Genomic DNA, 27,248 nt, shown 5'->3' with positions numbered 1-27,248 from the left:
GCGCAGCCTGCAGCCTGTGATTTACACTTTTGGCCCTGTCGCCACTCGTCATTCAGCATTTGTCACGTCAAAACCATGTTTCTGAGCTAATCTCATGTTTCCTGCAGCAGCATTATAAACCTCTGGTGTTTGCCGATACCCCTTGGTCGCCCTCTTATCCCATATTGTATCCTCTTCCCGCATGTATTAGATTTATATACTTCAGACTGCTACCCGTTCATATTACCCCCGTCACGTAGCCTGCCCAGTTCGCGACGATACCCTTTTCCCAACCATATTCATCATCAACTGTGCCAGGCGTACCCGAGTTGGGAATGCCTTACACTCCGCCTTCACATCGATCTCCTGCCTCCTCAGCGTCAAACTCACCTGATGTGAGTCGTCGCTCATCCTTTCAGTCTGGCCCGAGACCCTCTCTCCCTCGTTCTGCGTCGTATCTGAACAAGCATCGACGAACACCATCGGTCACTACAATTAATTCCGTGCCGAGGACATCTACTGGCTCCTATGGCTCAGAGGAGGCAAAACCTGGGATGTTGAGTTTGGGAGGCAGCGTTCGCCAATCGCCACCACCTGCAGTCGACGGCCGCGAGCTTATCCCCAAAGGCGCCATGATCTCGCCTCCAGAGTCCCTTACATCGGGAAGTGACGAGGATGAGCCTCCAGAGATCAAGAGTCGCCGTACAGTTGTCCTCAGGGACCTGAGAGAAGCAGTCAGCCAAATATCAAAGGCCGCAACGCCTCCCCCTCAGCAAACACAACCCAAGGAGACCACTCCTCCGAGTCTGCGCGTGAGCTTCAGTACCAGTGCGCTGAGTGAGATGCCCAGAGGCGGTCGGAAAAATGGACATGTGCGCGCAGCAACCGAACCCAATGCGTCAATACTGAAGAAATCGGGTAGCTCTTTGACTGCATCTGAGGAGGAAACAGATGAAGATCTGAGATACAAGCCACAGATGGTACGGAAAAAGTCTGGTGAATTGGTCCGGCCTGCCTTGCGTGGTCACAGACGCCCCTCTAGCATGCCGGGTACTCCAGTGTTTTCCAAGGCTGTTCACTTTGATTCTCATCTAGAACACGTCCGTCACTTCCTACAAGTTGATCGACCACTTGCTGTGAGTGCCGGTTCATCACCAGCTGATAATTACGATAGCGATGCGGAGTACCCCTTCCCCAAAGATGGTCGCGGTAATAAATCCCCTCCTTTTGAATGGGAGCTTGCTACCCCCAACTTTCCCCACGACTCGCTTGTGCGCAAGACGATGCCCGTGAGGTTGGAGAAGGTGTGGCTTTCAAATGATCACAAGTCCCTTCTAGGATCAGTCGCAGTCGCCAACTTGGCGTTTCACAAATCAGTCGTCTGTCGCTTCACTTTGGACTATTGGAAGACTGTATCGGAGGTCAGCGCAGAATACAGTCATGAGATTCGCCCCCGCGAAACCCCGGAAGGCCATGATCGCTTCACTTTTACCATCAAGCTTTCAGACTTGGCTGACCTGGAATCCAAGACACTTTTCTTCTGTGTCCGTTTCATGGTAAATGGCCAAGAATACTGGGACAACAATAATTCAACCAATTTTCAAGTCGATTTCAGGAAGAAGCATCTACCGCAGAATGGTAAGAATAACTTCCAGGGAGCTTCCTCCAGACCTCTGAATGGCTTGCCTCGAAGTAACCGCAGACAAAATGGTGGGAGTACACTTCGTCCTATGTCCATGCCTGCCTCGCTGGATGCCTTTGGAAATAGCAATGGAGTCTTCAAGTTCGACCAGCCTATTCACGAATATCTTGGTGAGTCGGACTCTGCGGGAGGTCTCCGGTTCAAGTCAAAGTCGTCGTCCAGTCTAGCAAGCGACAATGTTGCCAAGGACATGGTGTCGCCCAGTGGAGTTGCCTTTTCTAACCGATACGACTTTGGCGCTTCGCTCAATGCTGCTGTCAAGGCGGCTAAGGACGCAACCTCGAGCCAGTCCAAGCTCAAAGAGAAGGAGAACGACACGCTCTATATGAAGAGAAATGTTCGAGGATCTGAATCCTTCGTGTCGCCACCCGTTGACGGAAGCTCACCAAGAGGGCTGGACTCCCCTACCGCGAGTCTACCCAGCGCCTCATATGAGGAACTCGTCAACAAGTATTGCTTCGTATGTGCCCCCGACCTCCACTTCAGCCTTCCGGGAAGTTCAAAATCTCCTACAACAGCCTAGCCGCCATCTCGTCTGCGCAAATTTGCCTCCTGGCTTGGCCTCCCCAACCCCTCTCCAACGTGCGCTCACAAAAGCGGATTTCATTGAAGGAATGTCATGTTTACTAATTTTGCGATGGTTACTATAGTTTGGCTCTACACCGAAAGCAAGCCCTCCCATGAGAGATGGGACATTTAAGATTGGGACACCGGAGGGAGCAAGATCGCAGGTCTATGGCTCAGGCAGTTACATGTCTTTGGCGCCTGTTGAGAGTCCAGCTCCGCGTCGTCATGCCGGCGCGGCTGCTCACCATAACCTCGACTTGGGACACACGAATCCATACTTTCCATCGTTCATGCAGCCGTCGACCTCACCCAACTCAACAGGGAATTCGAAGTTGATGCCTGACCACTCAATTTCAGCTGCTATTCCTCCTAACCTGGGACGGTCCACCCCACCGACCTTGGCATCTGGCTCAGGAACCCCTGCAAGCGATGGAATTTCCGACCGTTTTCCCTGGACATCTGAGGCGCACACTGCAACAGCCATCCAGGGCTAAAAGAGTGACGGGGTGTGCTCCGATGTCGTAAAGACGTTGGTGGTTGTACCTATTCTTGTTTCTTTGTTTTGCATGTATGTTGCATACATGCAAACTACGGCCAGCGGGCGGTTGGTTGCCGCAAGTGCAGTGTTTCTCGTCTGGGATTTTGAGAATTTTATTTTCGAATTTGATTCGGATTGGCTAGTTTGGCGTTTTGGGAGCAGGTCATTTTGGTTGTTTTGGAACATTGCGATGTCCCTGGATACAGAGCATTGGCATGAGGAGCTTTTTAGCTCAGGAGCTCGGACGAAATTGGGCTTTGTTTTGCTTTCTTTTTTTGGTTTTTAACGTGTGTCTGCTTCATTGTCACGGCCACCATGCGTTTACGACCTGACCTGGGCATAGGGCGCCAAGTTTGTAATGACTGCTTTCATTTTCACTTTGGGGATTCTTGTTTTGGCGGGATTGGGATGGGCCAGCGCATTGTGCATACTGGATCAAACTTTGGGATAGCAAGGCATCGGAGATGAAGCGACATGTTCTTTTACGAGGCGCACGACATATAGCAGATTAATTGGAATGATTTGATAGGACGCGAATTAGGGCGTTAAAAAGCAAAGAGAAGCTGATGGCAGAAGTCTGAACGTTTTTTTTCAAGGTTGAGATTCTAAGAATGCTGTGATGGTGATGGTATTGACTTGTTGACTGTCATCTGAGGCAGAGTCTGATGAGTGTGACAGAGGAGGAGGAGTGCTTGACGCGGTGACACCATACCAACAACCAACACTTGGGAACACTTGGACCATTATCAAAATTTCCCGATGCAGTAAGAAAAAGCAAAAGTATTGATCATCTTGCATGCAAGGATGTCAAACCAAGTCCGATCCCCGCATCGCCGTCTCGTCACGGGGGGGAGGAGGGGGTGCGTGACGAGATCGAAAGTGAAACAGTGGGAGCTAGCTTTTTGATTGAAAGAGCGGTGACGACGCCACGCTTTGTTGTCGGTCAGCAAACTGGGAGCTTACCTACATGTAGCTTACCCCAGATGGCTCGCACGTTAGCCGAGCAGCTTCGCAATCGCAGGAGTGTTTGATACTGTGCATGATGCAGGTAATTTAGACTATAGAAAGTATTGATGCTGGGGTGGGTGGGAACATTGAAGTGCCATGCGTTTCGCTGCCCGACTACCGAAGCAAGTGAGTGGATGTGGATACTGAAGTATGGGTGGCGCCTTGCGAGACCGGCAAACTGGGTAAGGTAACAAGGTCATCATGTGAACGTATTCGTATTAGGGTAGTTTTGAGGTCAAGGGAGTGTTTTACACAAAGTATGGAGATGCTTTGGCCAGAAATTTGATGATTGTTGTGCGGGGCGTGACGCGGCAGGTATCGTTTTTTTGGAGTGTTTTTTTTAAACTTTTGCTTTCTTACAATACGGATGGAGGCTGAGGTGGAACTCTATAACACGAGCCTGGTCTTTTCACGCTTCTTTGGTACTGACTAACTGGGTGCAAGTCAATCTCTCTTGATCCATAGGCCACCAATTCCATAGCTCTGATCTCGCAGGGTCTCCGACTCGCTTCTCATGCCCACCAGGTGCAAAGGGATCGTGTCCACACGTTGAATCACCTTACTCGTCGCGCTGTCTAAACGCTCTGAAAAGCTTCTCCCGCTCTTCAATGTCCTCATGCGCTCAATCGTCCCCTCGGGCTGCCAGTTCTCTCGGTCTAAGCTCGCCATCGTGGTGTTGATATCCATTTCATGCTGATAGAGGACGTCGGTGGCGGAAGAAGTCAACGCCATGGGAGCATGCAGCCATCCCATTAGAAGAACGCTGAGTCTGCTTTCGAAGAAGTAAACGTTGCCAAAGTCGTTGAGGATGTGGACAGACACTTCGTTTTCCATGGCAACAGTAGGAGCAGCGCCACGACGAGGTGCGATAGTCACAATGGCTGGATGCCAATCTGGCGATAGACCGTCAGGCACATTCTTCTTGCCTGGGAGAATCATTACCCATGCCGCAAATACTCCTGGCAGATTTACTTTGACGTCACCCGGGACATCGGCCAAGCTGGCTGTTGGAAAACCAAGTTCCGTGGCAGACCGTCCCGCGCCTCGCACTATCCTGCCTTTGAATTGTTTGGGGAAAGGGGAAACAGGTCCGTCGTCGGCCCCGATAACGGTGACCACCTCTTCCGTGGTATATTCACCGACTAGAACTGGGCCAGCTGCCCTCTGACGCCTCCAACTTTCCTGCACGGCGTCTTGGAGTCCTGGCCCTCCGACACCGTGATAACCCTTGAGAGCCACCGTGGTGGCCTTCTTGACGGATTGCTTAGCGACAATCTTGCCAGCCCTGTTTGTCACCACCGCCCCGGCAACGCCAGTGTACTTCTTGGCAACCTGTCGCGCAATAGTTGTGCCAATGCTGATACCCATTTCCAAAGGCAAAGTCTTGAGACTGGCGCCGCGGACAACGGCTGGATCCGCAGATGAACTTGCTATCCGGAAAACAGTGCATTCACACAGAATGCTCTTGTTCTTGTCGTCTTTTCCACCACGCACGACCAGTCGATAATACCCATCGGTTGCTGAGGCAGGAATACGAATCATATGTGTCTCCCTAGGGATGTGCTTCTTCCCCTTTGATGCTTTTGCTATGAAGTTGTCAATATCCCGCTGTATGTTGCGTTCTTTAGTTGCAGGAATCTGCTGGACCTGCGCTTCCTGCACCGGCGTCACGTCGACTAGACCATCCCCAGAATTGACCATTGCCTTGAGCGCCATGCCCATGTTTCCAGAGTGACCCTTTTTCTGCAGCCATACCGTCCTGTTGGGTGGCAGGGGTCGGTCCGACAGGATGGTGAGTGTCACTGACGTCTGCGGCCCCTGGTACCAGACCAACCAAGATGAGTGACGGATAACACTATAGTGTTTATTTGACTCGACAGCTTTTCCAATGAGTCCACTAGCCTTGAATTGAGCTTCTTCGCAAAAAGTCTTCCATTTCGACGATGAGGCTTCTTGCTCTGTGCTTGTGGTGACGGATGGCGACGCGACTGAGAGGGCAGATGAGCTGCGGACCCTTCGGACCTCATAAGGAGGCGGTGGTGGAAGCAGATCCAGGTCCTGGGTGTAGGTTTCGACAGGTAGAGGCGGCACAGGTGGATGGTCTATCGTAGGTGATCGTAAATTTGTCACAGATCTACTGGGACGGAGTGGCGAGCGAGGCGATTGCGATTGTGATGATGGCCAAGCCGTAGATTGGATGTGAAGGGTGTCAGCGCGACTTGTTTGCGGACGGCGACCAGCGTTCCATCCTCGAACATCCTCCATCGTTGACGTTGACGTGGCGGGTAACACGAAAAAAAAAGAAGAGAACAAATCCTAGACTACCAAAAAAGATGAAAACATTTCGCTGGCTCGAATCGACTGATAAATGCAGGGGAATAAATGCACTTGTTTGATGTTTGTTTCGTTTGACGCTTTGGAATGAGGATCAAGTGAAGTGAGGGACTGGAAGAAAGGGGACAGGAGGGGGCTTCTTGGCTCATTTCGCTACAGGCCAGGCTTCGAGACAAGACTCTCTCTTTTTTTTTTTTGTTTGTTCCAGTTTTGAGTGCATGGCCATGTCAAAGGAGAATGGGCGATGGGCGCATCATCGCTTTTTCATCAATGAATGCGCTTTTGATGCCTCCTTTTGCTTCAAGGTGCACGGATAGGTGTCCATGGTTGTGAAGAGTCTCAGCTTGTCTCGTCCCCAGTGTTGGGAAGTTCGCCACCTCGCGTAACCAGTCTCAGGCCATCTCTTTCAATTCCTTTAATTCCACGTCACTCGCACCATTCAAAATGCAGCATACATTGCGTACATGTATTTTTGAAGCACGCCATTGACTTCGGAAAACGGTTGTTGGCCGTTGCAGGTTCACTCGTGCCTAAAAGCACAAAGTTCAGGTCACGACAGTACAAAGCACGCTTTCTCAATGCACCCTACGCTTACTCACCACACGGGCTGGTCCGGATGAGAAGAAGCATAAACTGCTTGGAAAATAGAAAATATTCTCGCAGTCGAATGGTGTCGTCGATTATGACTATCTGCGACCTAGTTTTACCCAATTATAGCACATTTTATTTGGCCGACACGGCCTCAACATCGCTCACTTCTTTAATAGCCGTGGTCAAGTTTTCATAGCCGTTTTCCGTGACATAAATGTTGTCCTCGATTCTATTTTGGTTAGTGAAACCGCCTCTCAGATTGTTGAAATAACAGCAAACTTACCGAACACCACCGACGTCCCAGTACTTCTCAAGTACGGCTGCGTCAATGTACTTGCTGTGCACAGAGTCTTCAAGATATGGCTTGATGATGAAGTCGCAAAAGTAAATCTGTCCGTCATGTTAGCAAAGAGACGCCAACCGAAACGCCGGGCGGAAGTCGTAGTTACTTACGCCAGGCTCGACAGTGACGACGGCACCAGCGGGGACATGACCACGCAGTCTCAGGTAGCGGAACATCTTGTCTTTGTCGTTGGGGTTCGGGTTGCCGCCAGTGTCATGGGTGTCCATGCCCAGGTGATGTCCGAGACCGTGGGGGAAGAAGGCAGCGCTTGTGCGGGCGTCGAGAATCTCTTTGGCGTCTCCCTTGAGAATGCCGAGGGAAAGAAGTCCATCAATGGCAACCTTGTGAGCATGGAGGTGCAGGTCGTCCCAGAGCATGCCCCCCTTGATGAGTTCTGTACATTCCTTCTGCATTCTCAGGACAATATCGTAGATGTCTCTGGATTCCTTGGTGAATTTGCCAGTCAGAGGAAAGGTTCTTGTCTAAAAGTAACTTATGTTAGTCCATTGGAGCCAGAAAGACGTGTGTGCCAACTCAGTTGGCCGCGAGCCTTACAATATCTGAGGCATAATTGTTCCACTCGCAACCAGCATCAATCAGCAAATTTTGCTTGCCGCTAAGGGGAGCATTGTTGTCGACATAGTGAAGTGTGGCAGCGGCCTTTCCAGCAGCCATGATGGGGTGGTAAGCCATCTCAGGAGCAGCGTGCGAGACGCATCGCTCCAAAAAGGTAGCATATAGTTCCTGCTCGGTAGCGGCCGTCTTGGAACGCTCAATGACGGCCTTGTGTGCCAGGCTGGAGATGTGGTTGGCCTTGTGGATCATGGCGACTTCAAATTCGTCCTTGACAACGCGGGAGACTTCAATGGCATTCTTGACAGTCTCGAAATCCTTGTTTCCAAAGTCGAGGAAGGTGACATTATCGGAGACTTGGTTGGCAATGGCAAAGACGGTCGAATCGGGACTCTGCTTGGCAAGCTGGGAGAGGGTCGCGTTGACGTCGGTGGTGAATTTGACCTCGTCGACATCGTAACGGCTCAGTGCAGTGTCAATACTGAGAGGGAGACCAGACCAGATGACATCATCAGGGTCGATTGGAGGGATGAAGAGGATTGACTTGGAAGCCTGTATGTCGTAGGCAAAGGTGCAGTCGGCGAGGTTGCAGCCGGTGAGGTAGTAGAAGTATCGGCGTTGTCTAGATTGGTTATATTAGAGCAATATGTTCGAGAAATTCGAGTCAAGTGCATTGTAAGGTCCAAGAGAAGCGAGGTAGCCAGTGACGAACCTGAAGTGCTCGGGAGAATCATTGTCCTCCAGCAGCTTGGTCATGCGACCCTCGAGGTAGATGACGCCATTTGCATCGGGCTTCGTCTTGCGGATGAGGTCGACAACGCGCTTGGCATGCGCCTTGCCGGGGTATTTGGCCTTGAGGACGGTTTCGAAGTCCTTGACAGCCATGGTTGTGTTTGCAAAGCGACGAGCTTGGCGATGTAGTAAAGACGATGACGATGGAGGGGTCAGCCGTTGGGTGGGATGTGAAGTGCCAGTTCCGAGGAGAGCGCCAGGTCCCCAGGGTATCTCGAACTTTGTTGAAGGAAAAGAAGCAGCAGCCAAAAAAGAATGGGAGGAAGTGTGAAGAAAACGGCGACGGGAATGGCGTATTATGGCTGGGGATGCTGCAGGCTGACGCAAAGCTGTTAGTGGAGGGGAAGAGGGAGGAGGAGGACCAGAAGGAGCAGAAGGAGGGGGACATGGAGGGGTAGCAGCGGCATCAACGCAAATGGAGAAGGAGCCATGGACACGGATGGAGTTGGAAGTCAAAGTGGAAGCCGACGTCGAAGTGGAAGAGAAAGTGGTGGGGCTCTTCCTCATTATCGTGAACCATTGACGTGAAGAAGAAGGTCGCTTTGCATTGCTGCAGTTGCAGCTATTGAAGCGGCTCGAGGTATGTCCATTTCGTTTGTTTATTTGTCGGGGAATTGATGAATTGGCCCTTGGCAGCAGCGGCAGCAAACATGAAGCCCTTCGAGATCGAGGGGACGCACTCAATCGCAGCATGACGGATGGATGAATGGTCAGCAATCACGACGAGGGTTTGGCTGGCTGGCCGGCCGGTCTGTTCAGGTTTAGTTGGCCGTGAGTATTGCTTCACTCACAAAGTATGCCGACCTCAGCGCATGACGTGGTTTGTCCCGAGAATTCCATGTTCTCGTCGGTTGGCCGAATGCCAGATGAGATACGGACGGAGTCGATCCACGAGATCCACGAGATCCACCGACGGACATTTTTAACCCAGCCAGGGGCAAGGGCACAGACGGGGTCTTTGGTGACGAATTATTTTCTTCAAGATGACTCCGATTTCTGCCATTCACAGCAAGTATCAATTAACTTAATGATTGGGGGAACACTTCAACCCAAGGATACCTGAACTAACTGACCTCACTTCATTGCAGTTTCTCCTCCCAGACGGATGAACTTGACATGCCACTCCGCGATGCACGATCAGGGTACAATACCCGGTATTCACTCAGCACCTTCCACACCGCAGCATTTCCGTTAGTCACGCAAGCAGAGCATGCACCATCTCATTTGTCGATTCTACCAAAACAGACGCCGAATCTCGAAAAGAAGTCAGGCATATGTTGGATTGATGGACCCTGACTGAAGCTCTCCACTCCCCGCAGCGGTTGTCAACGGCCTTGACCAAACTAAGTCGTGTCCAGCAGAAATCATGGTGTATGACATACAGTTCAACATTGATTGGGTTGATATTGAGAAGATAGCTGACTGTTTGAAGGAATGCATTCAAAAACTCCGAGTCCAAAAGGCCAGTTAACCTACCCTAGACCTATCTCAACAATCAATTTATCAGATGCTACACGTTTTTTCCCTTTGATCACCATCTCGGATATCATCTATCAACATGTAATGCTGCATTCTCAGACAGAAACATTCATCTGTGGCAATTGTCTTGCCGTACATTCACAACTGTGGATGATCGTCCGAAGAAAACAAGTCGCATCTCTACTTGCCACGATTATGTTTGTGACGATCTTCAGCCAGAGTCAGCAATTTTCTTGCTTTACTTTGGCATGACTGCTGACGTGTGAACTTGCGCCAACAGGAGGCTGAAAAAGCAAACCTTGAGCCCCGTCAGTGTTCTACGGCACGAAACCATTCGTCACCATGTGTAAGATGATGCAGGGGCAAGCTGTCAAGTATGGAGTTCTGCACCCGCTTGATCTGGTGTCGACATGACTCCGAGTGTCTGCCGATTGCAGCCCTACAAAAGCAAGCTCTTGCTTTGCATATGGGGGTGTACTGCATGAGATGAACTGTCGTCGACAAAACTGAATTACCCGTATAATTGACGTGATTTCGTTTAGCAACACCACAATTCAAACCGCATCCTGGATATTCGAGCCCATGTATTTGCCCACAAAGACCTGGACATTGAGGGTGGAATTACCGGAAACAGTGCCAAACCTTCCAGAAAGCACCAAATTAGCCGTCGACTCACATGAGCATCTCGATCTGTCCACCAGGGACTGGCATGTCACAAATGTCTCGCCTTGATGGGTATTCCACATTACCGGAATTGTTCCAAGTATTTCCTACAAGACAATCACTGCTCACCGCCATTGCAACATGAATCTATTTACAACTGACGGCAATGGGAATATTACAAAGATGCATCAGTCGAGGCAAGTCAATGCCAAATTTAGCACACCAGCTCAGTTCAGTTCAGCTGCATACTCCTTCCAAGCAAAGCCCAATGACTTCAATACACAAGTCTTCTCGACTAGGCGAGACCGGCCACGGCGAGACATGGAGAACGCTACCCCCGAACAAGAGTGTAGCCTTGCAACCTTGTAGATGTGGGCAAGACATTGATCGAGATGGCATGCGGTGGTGGCCTGATTGGAAGGAATTGGACGCAAAATCCAGACCCAGGGAGCTGGGACTGTCGTCACGCAGGCTGTGTGATTGACGCAGAAGTCGGAACTTTCTCCTTGTGAGCCGACAGACAGCCATATCTCCTTGCATTTCTCTGTCCATCTCAGGGCAAGAATGTATCAATGGGTAGATCTATTCGACGCTTGGGGGATGGAAATGCATGTAATACGCACGATTTGTTTACTGTGGCACTGTACTGAGTACTCTGTAGTCACATGGTAGAAGTGCGCAAGTTGAGACCCTTCGACGGCTCCTCTTCTTCTTATTCTTCTTCTTCTTTTCCTTCCCACCCCCTTGAAAGCTCTTGTTTGCGTAATTGGAAGTCCAAAATGACCTAATCAATGACGATGCTCATCGCCTCCGTCAAAAGCAAATTGTCGAGCAAACACTCTGTCAAAAAGAGGTACAGCCACACCACACCACACCACAACTCCAATCCTGGTGTCTCATATCCCCAGTAAGGTAAATCCAGCGAAACCAATCGGACGGTCAGCCCCTGTCGCCTCCAGCTGCAATGGGATTCTACGGCATTCGGTTTCTCTAGTCTTGGCCCCAAAACCCCTGGGCGGACTACGCTTTGGTAAAAGTCAGGTTAGACAGACCCCTGGACAGCCAAACCGCCAGTTTATTAGTGTACGCCACGGAACCAACGTGCTGGGGCACCAGCGGATTGGAGCTGGACGAAGCCAAGAAGCACACGGACAACGATGTCAAATAACCAGCCATCATTGTTCATGACTGTCGGGTTCGACCGCCTACTTATTGTAGTATACCTTGTCTAATGTGGCGAGGTTGGATGAAGACATGACACGTAAGTAATACTGTATTGATAGCAATTGGGTCAGCATTACAGAATACATGGAGCTGAGCTGTGCGAGGATATGCACTACGGATCCTGGTTCGTCCTGTCATGGGCCAAAGACCTCTGCAACTATCGTGGTTGGTTTGCCTCCCGGAAAGTGTCGTGCCCAACTCCTCAACATTTCGCAGCAAGCTCACAGCGCCACAGCCAACAGAAGCAAACAAAAACAAGTGAAGACGAAAAAAAAAAAAAAAAAAAAAAGTCGAGCATGTATTCGCAAGCAGCACCGTATGAGGGTCATCAAGCGACGTTTTCTCTTTACGCAGTCCAGTTTTCTCTCGGGCCAGTATACCGTGCCGTACTTCGGGGGGGAAAATAAAAAGTATAGAACAAAATAGGTGGACAAGGGCCACTGCCGACTGCATGTATTTCCCTCCCTCGACTCACCAAGAATGATAGGTCCATATATTACCGTAGATGAGAAAAGAGCGAGTTTGGACGTTTCTCGCCAGGAATGTCATGTCATGTCATGTCATGTCTGCTCAGGCACGGCAATCCATTGTTCAGCCTCCACTCTCCCATCCCTGCGAGGTAAGACATGGCCCCTTTGATGCAAGTTTCTTCGGGATAGGTCCGGGCAAGATGACAGGTCGATGGTGGTCTCAGTGCAACTCAGATCCCAGAGTGTTGATTGCCTTTTCAAGGGACAGGGGGAGAGGGAAGGGGGCGTGTGATTACTGAACATGTCATCACATTCAAAATACAAAGCTGTGCTTTCCTTGCTATGCTATGCTATGCCATGCCTTGTACCCAGTGTACTTTGTGCTTGGACATGAACCCGCCGGACTGGAACCAACCCTTGCGTACCTGAGCATTGGGACTGATGTGACTGACTCTCTTCATCTATGATCGCCGGGACGCACTTCCATTGGACCAGATGGCAAACACGTTATTCAGAAATACATTCAAGACCAAAGTCTAGAGCTCGTGGCCCAGCATCAATTGAGGCTTCCGCCAACAAGGGTAGCTGTAGTGGCGTTGCATCTTTCTTCACTCCCCACACCGAATCCAATGCATCAAAACCCCTGCTCAGCGAAATCGACGTCCTCCCCGATCCTCACCTCGGCCATGGCATTGGATAGATCGAAGTGATAGAAATCATGTACATATAAACAACCCATCCAAGGGGTAGTGGAACGACAAAATAAACAAGTAAAAAGGAGAAGTAGATGACGAAAAGAAGGAAACGAGAAATAAAATAAAAATATCACGAGGGCATACACGTCCAACAATTTTACTCCCCTTGTTTCAAGCACACAAAAAACACATGTCTTGAGCCACCTTTTTTTCTTCAAGGTTCCGGGCCAACACGAACGCGCTAACAAACAAAAAAAAAAATCCAAGTCAACGAACGTGCTTCCTGAAGTTTGTCTAAAAAAATTCCCTAGACAGCGCTAGGCTCAGGTTCAGGCTCAGCCAAAACATTTTTTTGGGGCGAGCAGAGGAACGGGGTCCCTTCTCACATTTTGCCAGTTCAGATCCGTGTGCCTGGCCGTGTTGCTTGACTTGGGTTGTGTAACGAAAAGTTTATAATACGTGCCTTGGGCCCCTTGGGTTGGGTTGCGCATCCGTCACACATGCAAAGGACCGAAAAAAACGTCAAAGTGCTTTTGCTTGCTTGCCTGCTTTCTTTGGCCGCCTATTTTCGGAATTGCAAGGAGCGTAAGGCTGTCGTCACGTATTATTCACGGTTTTGTCATCGTCTGTTTCTATACCCAACTCGTGCCTTGTCTTGTCTTGCTCGTTTGGCAAACGTTGCCATGATCAGATACAGATAACGAGGGAAAACATTTGAACTGAGCGTTTGTTTATTAATCTTGACATAATTATTTCGCTTCTAGCAGCTCAGACTCAAACTGGACCATTCGTCCATACTTGCCTTGCCCACCGGCCTGCAAGCTGTTCAACTGGGGAAACACAAAGACGGCATTGTTGTTCACCGCGAGGGTCTTGCTCTTGTTCAGCGAGAGCTCTTCTTGTTAATCACCACATCGAACTTTTCGCAGCCCTGTGAATTCGGAGCTTTGTCTCGCGACTATTCACTGTGACATACCCTCTGTCACAAAAACTATATAATACCCGACATAAACGACCAGCAAAGTCAGAGTCATGCCTGGAAGATTAAGAACCGCCTCATCGCTTAATAGAGCGCAATATCACAACAAAGAGTCTTTTCAGAGCTCCTATCACGACCACAACAACAACATGGCTAGCTGCAAATTCTCCGTTCAGCCTCCCTCGCAGGTCCAAGTCGGCGCGCCATTATATCCCCCGCCGATAGTTGAGCTTTGTGCGTCCAGGGCCGCCTCCTCCGGGTCGTACTTTGCGCAGGTTTCGCTGTACTGCCAAGGGGAGGACTACTCTGCCGCTCTCGTGGGAACAAAGAGCGTCAGTGGGTTTCCGAAGCCAGGGTCCCCGAATTGCTACGTCTTTGCCTTTTCCGACCTGCTTATTTCCGTCGAGGGCCAGTTTACTTTGCGAGTTGATGTCTATGATCTTGGCAATGGGGCAACTCTGCTCACCCAGTTGCTAAGCCGCGATATCACCGCGAATGGCAACACGGTACCCCGAGCCAGAGCATGTAGGTTGACTTCTCCCAGGCGGCACGCCGCTCGTGTGCCTTTCTGCTATGAGACAAGAGAATACGTGTGAGGGATACACAGCTAATGGAACGTGGTATGCAGCATCCGCGGAGAAAGAAAGTATGAGAATTGCGTCGGCAGCCGGTGCCCTCCGCTGATGGCTACAGTCACGAGACAGGGGAGAGTGGTATTTAGCGAAGCATAAACGGGCGTTCTAATTACGGGGAAGACGGCAAGACGGCAAGAACGGGAAAGGGTTAGAAACACGGGGAATTATACAAGAGAGAAGAACCGCAAGGAAAAACACGAGCGAGCACAGAGAGCACCGTGACATTTTAGCGAGAGAACTGGCCGCAGTGCGGCGAAGCGCAGCGAATACAACGGCTACTAAGAAGACAGCGACAGATATCACAATGATATAATTTAAAATACCTACTCCGTACCGCGTACCGCGTACATGACAAATGTTCAAAGTTGATGAGAGAGAACCAACTGCTCGTAGTTATCGTGATAGCCCGTGCACTGGGGAAAGGTTCATCACGGACCATCGATATGCATAGATAGATGGAAAGATAGGTAAATGGTCTGTTGTCTCATTCCAAATACTGGACAAAACAAATGGCCTGACCGAACGTTGGTTGTCATCACGCGCAAACGCAGCTCTCACTCACCTCTACGCCTCTTTTCTCACCCCGTGTCGCCACAATTTTCACCCCAAACCCTTCAAACTTCTCCGAAAAATGCCCAATTGTCAAAACGACAAAATGTCCGAACGGCCTCGGACCGGACCGTGATAAATTGACGTTGCACGCCCGGCCGACAATTTTCGGAGCCGGCACCGCGCCCCCTCCCATGTGAAGACAACTGAAACCACGCCTCCCTTTGTGAGTCCAATGTCTGAAATGTCTGAAAAGGGCAAGAGTAAGAACGGCTCGAGAAACATGCTGGGATGCGGCTGTGGCCGATACCTTACTCAAGTACAGACAAGAGTCAAGTCGGCATGTGCGAATGTGTGCATGTATTTTGGAGACGCAGAAACCCGGGAATCCGCGTCGTCAACATCACCAGCCGTGTTTCAACTCGATATTTTGACAAGTCAGTCACGATATTCGGAATCACTCTTTTCTCATCACCATGCGGGACCTCAGCAGACCGTAACTTATTGACTGCTGTGATGTGCTGTCTCTTTTCTCCCTACCGCTGTCGCAGCCTCACATCTCGCATCTGCACTCAGTCATTAGACTCATCAATGAATCACCGTCACCATGCCACGTACCAACGATGAAGCCACTCACTCTCTTGACACCGCCGACAATTCCGATCGGAAATATCCCCTGGCTAACCGGTGAACGTGTTCGGCGACTCAATGGCACTATCCGCACATGTATCTTGGCCAAGTGTGAATGAGATGAGTTGAACATGTGTGCCCTTCTTTCATCCTCACTTCTACTATGAAAGCTGCAGCCAATCATGACTAGCCAAAAAGGGTACATGATTCCCTAACACTCTCTACCCATCTCCCACTCCACACTCCACCGAGCTGCCGACTCGCAAGATAGACCACAAAGTACCCCTCCACCTCCTTCAAATCCAACCACATAAATCTCCTCACGATCTGATCCAAATCCGCACCCAAGCCCATCGTGAGACACACCACACCCACCTCACCACATAAAGAGCACGACCAAAATGGTCTACTACTTCACGTCTAGTGTCGTAGAGCCCTCAGGCTTCATCTACGTCGGCAAAGACAAATTCGAAAGTGCGCACCCCAACTCTAAATCCCACGTACCAAGAAACCAACTAACTTTTATAGATGAGGATCTCATCAAATACGGCTGGGAGGAGGACGTCTGGGTACGACACCTTTCCTTACAAACCTACCACACACAATCACCAACTCACACCTCACAGTTCCACGTCGACAAGCTCTCCAGCGCACACATCTATCTCCGCATGCAACAAGGCCAAACGTGGGACAACCTCCCCGAAGACCTAGTAATGGACCTAGCGCAACTCACAAAGGCCAATTCCATCGAGGGTGCGTCACTCTCCATACTTTGTAAAAACCTCTTGAGTCCAAATGCTAACTACACCCGGCCAGGCAACAAAAAGGACAACATCACAATCATATACACGCCCTGGTCCAACCTCAAGAAAGACGGCTCCATGGACGTCGGCCAAGTCTCCTTCAAGGACCCCCGTAAAGTAAAACGCGTGCTCGTCCCTGCCCGCGAGAACCCCATCGTCAACCGCCTCAACAAGACAAAGGTTGAAAAGAAGCCCGACTTCAAGCAGGAGAAGGAGGATCGGTTAAAGGAGCTGCGGCAAAAGGAGCAGGCCGCCCAACAGATTAGAGTGAGTGCCTGGTCCCTGACCCTTCTAGTTGGCCGTCTTTTTTTTTTGGCCGGTGCCTGTGGCTATGTTTCTGCCTAGTCGTGGCCAGTGCATTCGGCCAAATCCTACAAATAATGACACATACTGACGCCCTTGACCTGCACAGAGAAAAGAGGAGGCTCGACAGGCACAGGAGTGGAAGGAGAAGAAGTGGCAAAAGGACCATGCCTACGACGACATGTTTACCGATGAGAACATGGCCAGCTCAAGTAATCAGGAGAGGACCGCCGACTGGGAAGATGACTTCATGTAACACACACACACACACATCAACGCTCAACCGCGTCAATACAAGTAAAACAAAGCCAATTGCCAAACAGTTACAAAGAGTGTCCATTCGCTACTGTGCTCGACCCTAGACACAACCCAAACCTAAAATAAAAGCTCTAAAAGGGTATTCAAATTTTGCAATTTCCCACTTTGCACTCCCATATCCAACTTGCCGGATACATATGTCCCAATAGGAGATCAAAAGCAAACGACAAAGAAAAGCCCCCCAGCATCATCACCCACTGACACCTATCCTCTGTGTCCTTCCAATGTTGAGGTCTTCCAGCCGACTAGCTAGACCCCTTAGTTCGCTGGACGTCTCCAACCGCAACGGACTCGATGACTCCTGGTTACTAGAGCTCCTGAGTGATGTGGGCGAGCTCCCTGTATTGTCATGCCTTGTGGCATTAGGTACCGCAGCCAATGCTGGAGCCTCCTCCTCCTCATCCACCAAGTCGCCAAGGTCTTCATCATCCTCACCAACTCGGAATTGGTTCGCTTCTTGATACTCGCTCGGATCGCCCAGTGTCACCACAGGTTCACCACCGGGAAGACGAACTTCCGAAGCTTCGAGGGTCTGTGCCACGTCCAGTAAGAGGACATCCATGGGACAAATATAAGCAACGCGTTTGCGTTGACTCCACGCCAAGACGTGCCCGCACAGTTGGCCATGGCGACGGTCGATTACCCAGGCTCCGCTGTCGCCAGGAATGCCCATGGGTAGTCTTGATTTCGGCTGCCTCTCGCCGGCTGTCGGCGTGCTTGCCACTTGATATGTGTGACTGGGCGAGCATCGGCCATATATCTTGACACTGGTCAGAGCGGGTAGAATCTGACCAGTCTGAAGCCCACTCGTTCGAGCCACACACTGCACCTCCATCCCTGGTAGCGACGATGACGGGGCCACTGTAGTTGGCCGCAGCTTGGCCAAATCGTCGCCTACATCAGACTGAGATTTACCGTTTTCCCCTGCAGCATCACAGCGAGGGATGGTATTGTCGCCCGGCAGTCGGCCATCGGCAAACTCGAACAGGGCCCAATCCACTTCGTGAGTTAGGCCATGTGCTTGTTTACGGCGGATGCCACTTGATGCATAGACCTCACCCAAGCTGAAGGTGTCAAGGTGATCTTCATCCTCCGTCTCTGCGCAAGGATAAAACCCTTCCTCGACGTCATCTAGCGCCGGCTGCGTAACGACATAGCCGTCACCACATCCCGGCTCGATTCCTGGAATATCGCCTGGCTCGAACTCGTCTTCCTCTTCATCCTCGTCGCCATAGTCGCTGGTAATGTCTGTTTCCGAGTATGGCTCTGATTCCGTATCTGACAATTCGTACGCATAGTCTTCTTCATCATCCCCACTGCTCTCCATAAACTCGGCATACCAGTCGTGGCCAGGGGCTGCACTGCTTCGTAAGGTCTCCAATTGAGCTGCATCCCGATCTGGGTCGTCAAGCATGTGATGAACAGTCATGCCATACGGTTTCTCGTCAACCAAAACAAGGCCGCCGAAACTAACAGGCGGCAAATGTCGGTCACCGATCCACGCCCCAATGCTTGCTCCATTCCCTGGGCATTCCTGATACTCTGGATTAACTGCCTCTATCTCGTCTTCACCATCGCTGTCGGCGGCGGCTGATCGCGCCATGGATCGAAACACCGACTTCGAGAAGCGTCGAGACCGTAAAACGTGGCCACGACACACCTTGAGAGCGAATCCAGTGGTGCCGTCAAAGAGTTCGCCAATTCGTTTCTTCAAAATGGCGCGAACCTTTCCAACAGACGTACACACAACTAGAACGGTAGGCTGAGTGGCATGAGGGCTTGGTCCCACTGATTCGAGTGAGATTTCCACAGACTCGGGGTGCTTTCGATAAAAGTGCCTCAGAGCTTGGTTGATTTGGGGCATCAAGATGGTGTTCCACTTGTCCACGACATCAGGCGGAAGTGGCACATGGGGATACAACCTCATCTTCTGCTTTCCTTGCACTTCTGTAGATGTGTCAATGAAAAATGAGATCAATCCAGCAACAGAAGCTTCCTTACCATCGAAATCCGCCTCTACAGGCTCCATCCTTTCCAATTGCCTGGGGTTAGAATCAGTAGGCGGCAAAGGAGCTTTCTTATCGGCGGGATATCCGGAAGGAGATTTTGCATCCTTGGTCGTTTCTACTTGTTGCTGCGTTACAGTTCCATCGCGTAGTTCCTGATCCAGACGCTCTTCGAGCCCGCTCACGCCATCTAATATACAGCAGGTCTCCAAGAATCGGGTGGCTTGCATCTGTACTGTAGACAGGAGGGTCTCCCCACCGGACTGTCCGTTCAACTCGTCATCCACTGCGTGCCAACAAGCTTGAACAGCCTTCATGTAAAGCGTCCCGCACTTTACTGCCAATCGATCAAGGGCGGACCCAGGCACAATGCTGGACGTGGAGTCAGGCAGCAGAGCCTCAAGCTTGGTCCACAGCCCAATAGATAACAAGACCATCGCAAGCGAGTACAGTTCGAGAATGCGTTCATCAGTAGACTGGTTGATTGGAGAGCGTCGTGAGCTGCGAGGGTCCAAGGGATGTCTCCAAGGCGATACTTGGGATGAAGCCTCATCCTCAGGGAAGAGGTCAAATGAAGACACAAGAGGACGTCGCACATCAACAATTGCGCCCTCAGCCCCCGAGTCCTTCGTGCTAGCGTCGCAGAAGGATATATTTTTCGCAGCCAAGTTGCCATGCGTCACCCCTCTGGCGTGCATGTCGAAAACAGTATTGGTAAGGTTGTACGCCAGTCTGAATTTTGCTTCCAGGGGTGGTTCATCTTGGCGAGACAAAAGGTCATTCAAGGTTGGGAGGTTGTAGAGGGGATTCTGGGTGAGCCGTTCAAAGGAGACGGCATTGAAAGAAGGTGGGAATCTGTAAACTAGGCCAATACGGGAGTTTTCCATATCTTCAAAGTATCCCAAGAGACGCGGAAGACCCGTCCAGGTTCCTGGAGCGCGTTGCGGGTCTTGCTGTAGGCCAGATGACAGTTTCTCGAATCGCGACATTGGTGGCATAATTCCCGTCACGGAATAAATCGAGTCAAATGTAGCGTACTCAAGCAGTAAGGGAGCCCACGGTTCTTTGGTTGTGGTGCCCAGCGTCATCTCGGAATACGCCGTCTTGCTCATGAATACAACTTCCCTTGGAGGAATTGTCGCGTCACCTTGCTGCTTGGGTCGGAGGTGAGTGAGCGTTGCGGGATCAATTTGCTGCGGTGTCCGCATACGACTGGACTCGAATGGCCTGAATTCATCCGTAACTGGCGACTTGTAGGTAGCCTTTGACATCCGTCTTGGGAAGTAACCAGATGCTCTCGTCCGCGACAAATCATACAGAGTATCAATTGACGCAGTCAGATCGCGAATAAGATCCTCGAACCGACCCTTATCCCATTGAACCAAGGGTGCTTTCCTGTCCGGCGATGCTCTGCTAGCTGTGACAACATGCTTTGAGCTCTGCCACAGTGGTTCTGCCTCGGCTAGGATATCCTTGATGGTGGACATGATGCTCCCGACAACCTCGCTCAGGCCAGCCTTGGAGAGAGATTCGTCGATTTCAGCAGACTGGTTTGGGTCGGACCATTCCAGACCCCAGCTGACAAGGCGATCCTTTTGGATGCGAAGCTTGCGATGAAGTGCCTTCATCTCTGGGTCCTCTTCATTTTGTACGGGCTCCTTAACAAAGTCGCTTGATTTTTTGGTGTCATTATAAAGACGGCTGAGTCGCCTTTGAAAAGGCAGTTGAAAACCGCCCATGGGAATAAAGGAATCCATGATGTTGTCAGGGTAATAAGTAGATAATTACAGAATACAAGGGTGGAAACGATACACGACAAACCGAACCAAGAGTCGAGGCTTGCGATTAGCACCGTCCCTCAGTCCAAGAGCTCATCGCTCGAAACCAAGGATCGAGAATCGACACCTTCCTTCGGTGATGCCAGTAGTGTGCGTATGCGTATGGTAGCGGCCAAGAAACGCGGTTCCGGCTGTAGTTGCAGAATTTAACGTCCAAGCTCGAAAGACCAAGGTTGGAGGTTTGCGCCAAAATATGGAGACAAGAATCAGAGCAAGTGAAGTAAGTGCCGCAGACGATGAGGATGGATGCAAGAACTGAACAACTCGAGTTTGTCGTCGCAGCGGCAGGACTCACTCAACCTTTTGGCGAAGTGCAGAATCCATCCGCCTAGTGTTGTTATTTGGCTGCCTGTAATGGAGACGACGAAAGCGACGAGCCTGGTCGAGTTGGATGGATCAGATCAGACCAGACCAGGCCAGACCAGACCAGATTGCTTGATGAGATAAAACGGTTCTGGTTGGAATGGGTCAACGACAACGGTCAGTCTGGTGCAATGCGGGCATATGTGGGGCACATCACCGAACCGTCCAACCAGCTTGGGTCCCATTGTGGAGAAGGAGCGGACCTGTTCCAGTCTGTCAAAATGCTGCTGCCTGAAAGTGAGCGCTGGACCCTGACCATCTCATTGGCTGCATCATCATTGAGGACGGCATCCCGCAGATCCAATCAACAAAAGTCTGACATGAGTGTGAGCTGAGGAGAAGGTCAAGAAGGCCAAGGAAGGTCAAGAAGGTCCCTGGCTCTTTCTGCCTCTGCCTGGCATGCAGTGCAGTCCACCAGTTGGCCTCTGTTCACATCCAGCCGCACGTGATGGGTCACGGACTCACAGCCCATGACATCGTGATACTCCTCACTGACTTTGTTTCCTCGCGGGTTTGTTTTAGCTGGAATCGTGGATGAAATCATCCAAGTAGTACCTAGGTGATTGCTGGGCCGTTGGCTCGAGCAGCACTGTTACACCACAATGACTATATTAACATGTCTCAGCCATCACTTGCATTGTGGTATAAACCAACACAGGCAATCTTGGACAAGACAGATCATAAGAGCTGTCTCAATACTGGTAACCACTGCCCTATCGGAGAGTTTTTAGCAACACTGCAGGAACTGGATTGAGCGGCAACATTCCTCAACAAGCAGCCCGGTCAGACGAGCATGGTGGGATGTCTTCTGTACCAACGACGTCACTTCGAAACAAGGCTTACGCATCGACTACAGTACTGTACTGAACAATTGTTTACATTTCTTTGAACTACTTGAACTTATGTTCTGCATTACCATGTATAATGTACGGTATTTTGTGCAAATATAGAAAATAAATGGGGATCGTCAATTCCTTCCCCAATTGTCCGTGCCTTGTTGCCCTAACCCCTACACACTTCGTCTACTTGTACTTAATGTAGAGGGCTGGCGACGTGCTAACATCCCAATCCTCCTTCTTCTTCTCGTCTCCAAAGATTCTCAGGGCACGCACAACAAACTTGTACTTGCCGGGAGGAGCATAGTTGCCAGAATCGAGACGGCCATCCCAAGGGAAGTTATTCAGGCCGCGAGTGCCCCAGAGAGCGGGGAAACCGTACGGCTGACCAATGGTCTTGGTACCCCAGAACTCGGTTGTAAGGTTCTTGGGAGGGCAAGTAGTCATGGGTACGATGTCTGCGCGGAGCTTTCTGGATCCAAGCGCCAAGCTGACCGTAAGTTGGGGAAGGGTGTCGTTGGCACCAGTGTTTCCAGGCGCAGGAATCAAAAAGGTCGAGTTGGGAGGTACAGGCTGCGATTGTTTGTCCGTCGACTTGGAGATCCATGTGTCTTTGGCAGCGAGAACAGTCGACTTATGGAGAGAGCCGGTGAGACCTTGGTAAGGCAGAGACAGAGAGGTACCGTCAGTACCATTGATAACAATGTAACCGGACCACAGAGCAAGTCGGGCAGCATCCAAGCCCTGAGGAGGGGTAGCTGAGACTTTGATGGTCTGAGATTGTCCGCCGTTAAGAGAAAAACTAGTGTCACTAAGTTTGAGGGTAGCGCTAGCCTTGATAGCTTCGTTGGGGAACGGGTCAACATAAATCGAGTTGGCGCCCAAGGCGTACATAGAGATGGCAGGAACATGAGTGATCTTGTACGTAATTCTCTTCTTGTCTGTATTCTTGAGCTTGAAGTTGAGAGACTTGACAAAGTGGTCAGTGTCGTTGAAGGACAAGCTTGAAGGAGAAAGAATGGTAGTGGCATAGGCGGCATCATATGCCTGGACAAGACCTCCACCTTGTTGGGGAACAGGAGCTAAGAAATCGTAAAATTTGGTGCCATCGTTGAACAGTTGTGGGTTGGCATTGGCTGATAGCAGGTTTTGGATGAGCTCAGGGTCATAAGTACCACGGACTTCGTGGATGAGAGCCAATATACCCGCAGTCTGAGGGCAGGACATGGAGGTACCGGAGAGGACGGCATAGCTACCCAAGGCGCGCGGGTAGGTGGAAAGAACGTTACCACCGACGGCGCCAAATTGGGGCTTCGTATCCATTTCCCAAGTTGGACCCCAGCTGGTGAAGGAACTCAGAGCGCCACCAGTAAGTGTGTTGTTGACAGTGACAACGTCCGAAGTAGTCTTTTGCGCGCTAATCATCTTGAGAGTCACCTTCTTGCCTGCCTTGAGAGCATTGATGAATACGGCGCCGGTTTTGTCGTCAATCATGGAGGCGGCGTTGATGGCACCTGCAGGAACGCCGGTAAGATCCATTGGGAAGGCACCGGCAACGTTGTTGTATACAATGACATTCTTGGCGCCCTTAGCCACGGCATTGTTGACCTTTTGGGCAAATGGGCAAGTACCACGACGGATCAGAACAATGTACTTGCTAAGATCAGGAGTGTTTGCGGGGAAGGGATCACAGCCATCGTTGGGGACGGTAAGGTCAAAGTTGTTGGACCAAGCAGGAAGGGTAACACCATCCCAGTTGGCAGGTTCAGAAGGAACAAAGCCAAACTGGGTATCAGCACCGGTGTCGATCTGGTACTTGGCGTGATACAAAAGAGTTGGTGTTTGAACATTGTCATAAGAGGCGATGGCTGTGACACGACGGCCGTTGGCTGCAGTGCTAGCATAGAAAATACCCTCTGCTCCTTCATTTCCGGCGGATACAGTGCAAGGTACGCCTTTGTCGACGATACGTGAGACTGCCTCAGCCCAAGGCTCCTCGGACCATCCGCTCGGCCCACCAATGGAGGCCGTGATGATGTTGGCGCCGTCCTGATATGCTTGGTTAAATGCAGCAATCAGGACATCGTTTCCAGCCTGGCCAGAACAGCCGAATACTCGATAAGCACCCAAGGTGGCACCAGGAGCGGCGCCAGTGAAACCATATGTATTGGGTTGAGCAGCAACAATACCAGCAACGTGAGAACCGTGGCCGCCGCAGTCCATGGGGTCAGCATCGGGTTGCGGAGTATTGAATCCCGTGTAGGCATCACCGACAAGATCTGTTCCGAAAGCGACCAGGCAACCCTTGCCGAAGCAGCCACCTAGAGCAGGATGCTTATAATCAATCTGCACCAATTTGGTCAACTGGACGTTCTAATGGCAGCCCGTTGTGGCCGATCGAGGTATGGGTGAGGAGGGGCATATGACACTTACACCTGTGTCAACAACGGCAATTTTGACACCCTTGCCGGTGATGCCCTTCGCACGGAGCTTGTCAACCTGGGTCATGACGTGAGGAGGGTAGACATCGGTTTTATCATCGGCCCTTGAGGAGAGGAGACGGCTCGGTGCTTTGGGGGTGTTCTTAGCAATCCACTCGACCCGAGGGTTGGGCATATTATAGAGTTGGACCGGAAACACAGCCTTGACCGCTGGTGTTGCGGCGAGTTTCGCTGCTTTTTCCTCGGCTTTGTCAATGTCATGCAATTGAACCGAAACACCTTTGAATAAGTCGTAATCGAGCTTCATTCGGGTAGTACCATCTTTGCCCACAGATTGTTCAAAAGCAGCAGGATCCTAGATTTATCAGTATTAGTGGATACAAAGGCACCATCTATTACCGTTGCGAGTGTGAAGAGTATCTTATTCAGGAAAATCAACTCACATGGCCATCCTCAAGTTCAAAAATATAAGCACCAGGAACGAACGTCTTGACAACCTGCTTATGACCGTCTGCCGCGAGAGCAGAGGCGGCCGCCGCCACGAGCGACACAAAGAGTGAAGTGCGCACCATTGCGGCTTACACACAAACCAGGCGGAAAAGATCTGAACCACCAAAACCAGGGACAGGAAGTTCACCAAACTGTTCCAGACGACTTGGAAACTCGGGGGTCCCCATGACCTTCTATATAATCGTTGGTGGCCGTGTCCCACGCCTCTCCCAGCTTCGACATGTTCTTCCCCAACCGGGCTTCTCCAACAATCTGCAACCTGAGCGCCGGGGCGGGTCTTGGCGAAGGAGAAACCCCCCTGCTCATCTGTGCATGGTCTCGGCAGGGACTTTGGGAGCTGTGGTCATGCAAATGAACGACGCCAACGCCAAAGCCGAAGTATGCAGCACAGTTCGCTAACTTGGGTTGCATTGTAGAAAGAGCCCGGATGCCGGGGTGCAGGGGCTGATTTGACGTTCTCCGTTACCACCTGTTGTGCAGATGGCTGTTCTTTGTCACTCCTGAACATACTCTTCAGGCTGGAGCTTACATGTGGACGAAAGGCCTCCATTGACGTCGATACGGTCTGAATAGCGCAACTAAGAAGACAGTCCCGCAAGGTTGAACTGAATTTCGAGAGTCGGGAGGAATTCTCCCGACTCAATTCAAGTTGTCCCCCATTGACCAGTCGCCTTGACGAAGCAGGATCAATTTCAGCGAGGTCCGGAGCAGAGAACAAAGAGACCAGGGCCGACAGTAGGTGGGGACTGTTTGGCTTGCAATTGAGGGCTATCACCTACCACATTTGGCAAGCGGCACGGCCAATTGACCCAATGGAGGGCTCAGAAGTCCGTACGGTTGAATAAACTAATTCGTCCATGCTCTCGAAGAGTTGCTGATGCGGTGTGATATTGCGGGCGTCCCAACGCATGACACAAGTATGTACGAGCTAGAGTTACTAAAGATGTCTTGGCGTGGCTGGCAACAAGGTAATAGCTGACTATCGCCATGCTCGAACAGACCGGACCAGACCAGACAGGACCGACCAAACAGCACAGGAAACGGGATCCAACAAAGAGTACCCGATGCGTGTTCCTGCACATGCAGACAAACGCGGCCGCGCCTGGTTGGCAGCCTTGCTAGAGCAAGTATAATCCAATTGAACCTTGTTTGGTCTCATGGTTGTTGACAGACGCATTTCTGAGAACTTGTTCGAATTATCCGGGTCCGCCCAACGACGCTCTCAGTCTTTTCCTATCACCTAGCTTTGTAATAGCTCCAGGGATCAATACCAGGCGAATAAATTCCACCTTCTGTATCACAAGGAAATAACAATGGTGTATAGAGAGTGGACGCCGCAAACCTCACAGTGCAGAGCGGAGGCAAGGTGAAATGAGAAGAGCCACGGGCGGCAGTGAGATTTGTTCGGTGGCGGAAAGACGGAGGGCCGATGATGAGGCCAAGAGAGGTGTTATTGCAACATTAAAATCAGCCAAGCCTTTTTGCTGCTCCAGCATCGCACTGCGCCTTTGGCAATAGGTGGGAGAGAACAATGCCTTTCTGGTATCACTTGGATGCGACGGTCGATTCCGCGTTACACAAGTGGCAGACCGCAGTCGGCGGCTCCAATGCGTCCCGGCCAAGTTGGCCACTCGACCTGTGTTCATGCATCACTGAACACTATGTTCGTAACAATTCGTACTCGAAGCCTATACAGTGGTTGCACAGAGAACGTATGTTTGGCCGGCAGTGAGCTGGCGCCTGCCCCTGCGGTCCATGGTCGTTGAACAAGCGTCATGTGTACCGAGGACCTTAGCTCCTCGCTCGACGCTGTTGGTTATTGGAAAGAACAAAGTCCCTCCACCCTTGCACGACAGTCTGGTTGATCTGGATGGAGATAACACGGCAGGGTCGGGGATACTTGGCGATTGTAACTTTCCCCACCCTCGAGCGCTTCGAAGCCATTTGAACCCCACAAGGCGGTTATCTCCCGCAATCTTTGAGTTTGGATGTCACTGTGGAAAAGGCTTCGTGGCCAGCCAGTACGCTGGCCTCGTTTAGAAGCTGCATGACTGCGCAGATGATTTCTCCAGCGACGGT

At 50.9% G+C, this 27,248-nt stretch overlaps 7 protein-coding genes across 7 annotated transcripts; 2 read left to right on the top strand and 5 right to left on the bottom strand.

Moving 5' to 3' along the window:
* Positions 1–314: 314 nt before the first annotated feature.
* On the top strand, positions 315–2,742 carry VFPPC_02242 (protein phosphatase regulator; the record flags this gene model as incomplete). Its single annotated transcript, XM_018281924.1, has 2 exons — positions 315–2,141; positions 2,332–2,742. 2 exons carry the CDS (start codon positions 315–317, stop codon positions 2,740–2,742), a joined length of 2,238 nt encoding a protein of 745 aa, XP_018139054.1.
* Positions 2,743–4,238: 1,496 nt separating this feature from the next.
* On the bottom strand, positions 4,239–6,059 carry VFPPC_02241 (LipA and NB-ARC domain-containing protein; the record flags this gene model as incomplete). The annotated part of the gene is made up of 1 exon (XM_018281923.1): positions 4,239–6,059. One exon carries the CDS (start codon positions 6,057–6,059, stop codon positions 4,239–4,241), a length of 1,821 nt encoding a protein of 606 aa, XP_018139053.1.
* Positions 6,060–6,851: 792 nt separating this feature from the next.
* On the bottom strand, positions 6,852–8,520 carry VFPPC_02240 (prolidase pepP; the record flags this gene model as incomplete). The annotated part of the gene is made up of 5 exons (XM_018281922.1): positions 6,852–6,948; positions 7,003–7,109; positions 7,173–7,544; positions 7,618–8,257; positions 8,348–8,520. The coding sequence occupies 5 exons, from the start codon at positions 8,518–8,520 to the stop codon at positions 6,852–6,854; spliced, it is 1,389 nt and encodes a 462-aa protein (XP_018139052.1).
* A 2,286-nt stretch (positions 8,521–10,806) lies between these two features.
* Positions 10,807–11,121, bottom strand: VFPPC_16721 (hypothetical protein; the record flags this gene model as incomplete). Its single annotated transcript, XM_018294474.1, has 1 exon — positions 10,807–11,121. The coding sequence occupies one exon, from the start codon at positions 11,119–11,121 to the stop codon at positions 10,807–10,809; it is 315 nt and encodes a 104-aa protein (XP_018139051.1).
* A 5,031-nt stretch (positions 11,122–16,152) lies between these two features.
* VFPPC_02238 (coiled-coil domain-containing protein 25) lies at positions 16,153–17,113 on the top strand (the record flags this gene model as incomplete). Its single annotated transcript, XM_018281920.1, has 5 exons — positions 16,153–16,225; positions 16,280–16,320; positions 16,378–16,504; positions 16,568–16,821; positions 16,967–17,113. 5 exons carry the CDS (start codon positions 16,153–16,155, stop codon positions 17,111–17,113), a joined length of 642 nt encoding a protein of 213 aa, XP_018139049.1.
* A 252-nt stretch (positions 17,114–17,365) lies between these two features.
* On the bottom strand, positions 17,366–20,938 carry VFPPC_02237 (HET-s/LopB domain-containing protein; the record flags this gene model as incomplete). Its single annotated transcript, XM_022428270.1, has 1 exon — positions 17,366–20,938. One exon carries the CDS (start codon positions 20,936–20,938, stop codon positions 17,366–17,368), a length of 3,573 nt encoding a protein of 1,190 aa, XP_022284126.1.
* Positions 20,939–22,404: 1,466 nt separating this feature from the next.
* On the bottom strand, positions 22,405–25,231 carry VFPPC_02236 (subtilisin; the record flags this gene model as incomplete). Its single annotated transcript, XM_018281918.1, has 3 exons — positions 22,405–24,564; positions 24,652–25,014; positions 25,103–25,231. 3 exons carry the CDS (start codon positions 25,229–25,231, stop codon positions 22,405–22,407), a joined length of 2,652 nt encoding a protein of 883 aa, XP_018139047.1.
* Between the last annotated feature and the right edge of the window lie 2,017 nt (positions 25,232–27,248).

Source organism: Pochonia chlamydosporia, chromosome 1, assembly GCF_001653235.2.
Source record: "Pochonia chlamydosporia 170 chromosome 1, whole genome shotgun sequence".
NCBI lineage: Eukaryota > Fungi > Ascomycota > Sordariomycetes > Hypocreales > Clavicipitaceae > Pochonia > Pochonia chlamydosporia.
The sequence above is the reverse complement of the archived record's forward strand: the minus strand, read 5'-3'. Positions and strand labels throughout refer to the sequence as shown.